General features: G+C 43.7%; 1 protein-coding gene across 3 annotated transcripts in view; it reads left to right on the forward strand.

The window, feature by feature from the left end:
* The window catches only part of LOC107274288 (putative uncharacterized protein DDB_G0283051), an 11435-nt gene extending 10034 nt beyond the window's left edge, over positions 1-1401 (forward strand). For all 3 annotated transcript variants that reach the window (XM_025091562.1, XM_015753290.2, XM_025091563.1), the window contains exon 4: positions 1220-1401. In XM_025091562.1, coding sequence (XP_024947330.1) covers positions 1220-1386 — 167 coding nt within the window. In that variant the 3' untranslated portion in view covers positions 1387-1401. The remainder of the gene's footprint in view (positions 1-1219) is intronic.
* The last annotated feature ends 1160 nt before the right edge of the window (positions 1402-2561 follow it).

Here is a 2561-nt window from a genome sequence, read left to right on the forward strand (position 1 = left end):
TTTTTTGTTTTTTTAAAAAAAAAAAAAAAAAAAATGCTTTTACCGTTGTCATATATTCTAGCAATTTATCGTCCTTTCATCGGAGCGATTATCGTTTTACTTTTATTCATTACCGACGCACTTTATACAAATGTGGTCGTTGGGATTATTTGAATGATGCATATGTGATGATTTTACGTATTAACGTTAATGGGCACTGTCCTAGTTTTCCTATTACGAACAATTAATTCTGTCGAGTAGAAACACCGTGCGTGGGATTCGCGTTGTTTCTTTTATTTAAAGAGAGGGACCACCGTCCGCGGCAAATTTAAAGAGAAATTTCTCGAGCGTCATTCCAACCCGATTGGGCTCACTTCGATTTTTATTCGAACGCAACGAAAATGATCTTTTGGAATTACATTTTTTTTACCAGGTCCCACAGATTGGTTAAATTTTTTGGGCAATTTTCAGCATCCTGCGACTTCTTCATATTCCTTCTCTCTATGTACAATACATTTTTCGTAAGATAATTATTTTTTATCCTCTAACGAGATCGTCGATTAAAAGAAACATGGCGATCGAAATCGCTCGCGCTACGTGATTCACACGCGTTTCGCTCCTTTCGTGCGACTGGTCCACATTTTTTCGAACTATACATTACGCGTATATATATATATATATATATATATATATATATATATATATGTATAAATATTTTCCTCTTTCGACGTGCGATCATTAACATTTATCCGATTACGAGGAGGCATTCGTGGGGTAGGGGGTCTGTTATATTTTTCACGAAACTGGGTCGACCTGTTCTCGGAGTTAGTACGTTTCCTTCTCTTATTCTTTTTTTTTTTTCAAAACAAACTCCACAGGAAGTTACTTTATCACGCGATCCTTCCCCGGTGGTTTTATAATTTTTTTCTTAATTCTTTTTATTTTCAAAAATCCAACCGCCGGAACACCACGGGAGTTCTCATTAGACTTAGACATCAATAAAAAAGATCCGTCACCTCAAGGCGAATCGACATCGGACTTCCAACCATAACGAACGTTTCATTGGATTTGCGTGTCGTCATCGCGTTACGCCATTACTGCTCGATTTATTCGCGTGCACTTAAGCTCGCAACGGTGTCTCACGTGGCTTCAGCGCTCGACGTCAAATGGTCTTTTCCGTGATCGGTAAAGAAGTCCGTTATAACCCTCTCACGACTTCACCTCAATTTTCTGCTTGCAGATGGCGACCCAATCAAGCTTCCGGAAAATCTCGAGACACTACCACGGGCCGAGTTCTTTCCCACCCAGAGGCATCGATGGAACACGAACGAGGTGAGTGAGAGGATCGATTTAAAGAATTACAGAGGATTTCAGCGATCGTCAAGCACTCGATATCAACAATCATAACAACAGGCATCCACGTGCAAGAGGATCCCTGTAACAGCAGCGTGATTTTACATGAAAAAAAAAGTAACAAAAGTATTATCGGAATTGAACTCGGTCTGAGCATCCATTTATTCACATTGTGTTATTTTTCCTATTTACGCGCCGGCACTCTCCACTTGTGTCTCTACTATATTCCTGTATCACGTATTACGATACTTCCGAATACATTTGCGTGTAGCCAGCTATTTCTGGCTTTATTGCCACCACACCGTGGACTTTGACAGTATCGGAGTACCCAGCAGTAGTATCAGAATTTCTGGTAGTTGTGCCTGGGTTACTGGTGGTGCGTCCATAGTCGGTTCTGGTGTTCGTGTTTTGTGTGAATATATACAAGCCTGGTGTACATCCCTACTATACGTATATATATATATATACGCCGATGTAGTCCACTGCTACTCTGACCCCGGTCGGCCTCCGATCAATAGCCGGAGCCAGCGAGCTCAGCCGAGTCGAGAGTTGAGTTCGGTTGAGCCAAGCTGAACCCACGTTCACCTTGTTCGCCTCGACTCGAAGGGTTGAGAAGGTACCACCTCACTCCCTGGCGAGGTGGTAGTGGCAAGGGGGGGGGTGGATATAAGAGGGTGCTAGGTATTTCTTAGAGGGATCGGGGTGGTGGGAGGGACTAGGTGAGAAATAGGGGTAGGATTGATGGAGGCGGATTTACGTAAAGTGTCTTCTCGTCTGGATGCGAAAACTCTCGAAGGGGCCGTAGGAAGGATGATGGTTGGTCTTGTTTCTTTTTTTTCTTTTTTTTTTTTCTTTCTTCTTTCGCCCAATGTAATTTACTTTAACCAGAGGGTCGACGACTCTGACGGAAGTTTGACGGGTGCCGACGTTTCGGGCTTGCGTGACGGACACTTCCGCTTATCCTTTGGAATTAGCGGGACGACGATGGCGTGATCGGTCGATCGGCTGATTGTAAAATGAGTCTTCTTGTTCCGGGGCCACCGAAGTCTGGCCTTTACCCTGTCTGTCTAACCTGGAAGCCCAGGAAGCCAGGAAGAGAGAGTACTCGCCGATTCAATTTCACGGGGTTTTTTGGCTCGCGTTACTTTTCCACCCTCGTTTCACCCTTCGGAACGTTTAAATCACTCGGGACTTACGTAACTCCTCCGGCCGTCTAGGAATTCTCGTAT

This window comes from Cephus cinctus, unplaced genomic scaffold, assembly GCF_000341935.2.
Source record: "Cephus cinctus unplaced genomic scaffold, Ccin1 Ccin1_scaffold2608, whole genome shotgun sequence".
Classification (NCBI taxonomy): domain Eukaryota; kingdom Metazoa; phylum Arthropoda; class Insecta; order Hymenoptera; family Cephidae; genus Cephus; species Cephus cinctus.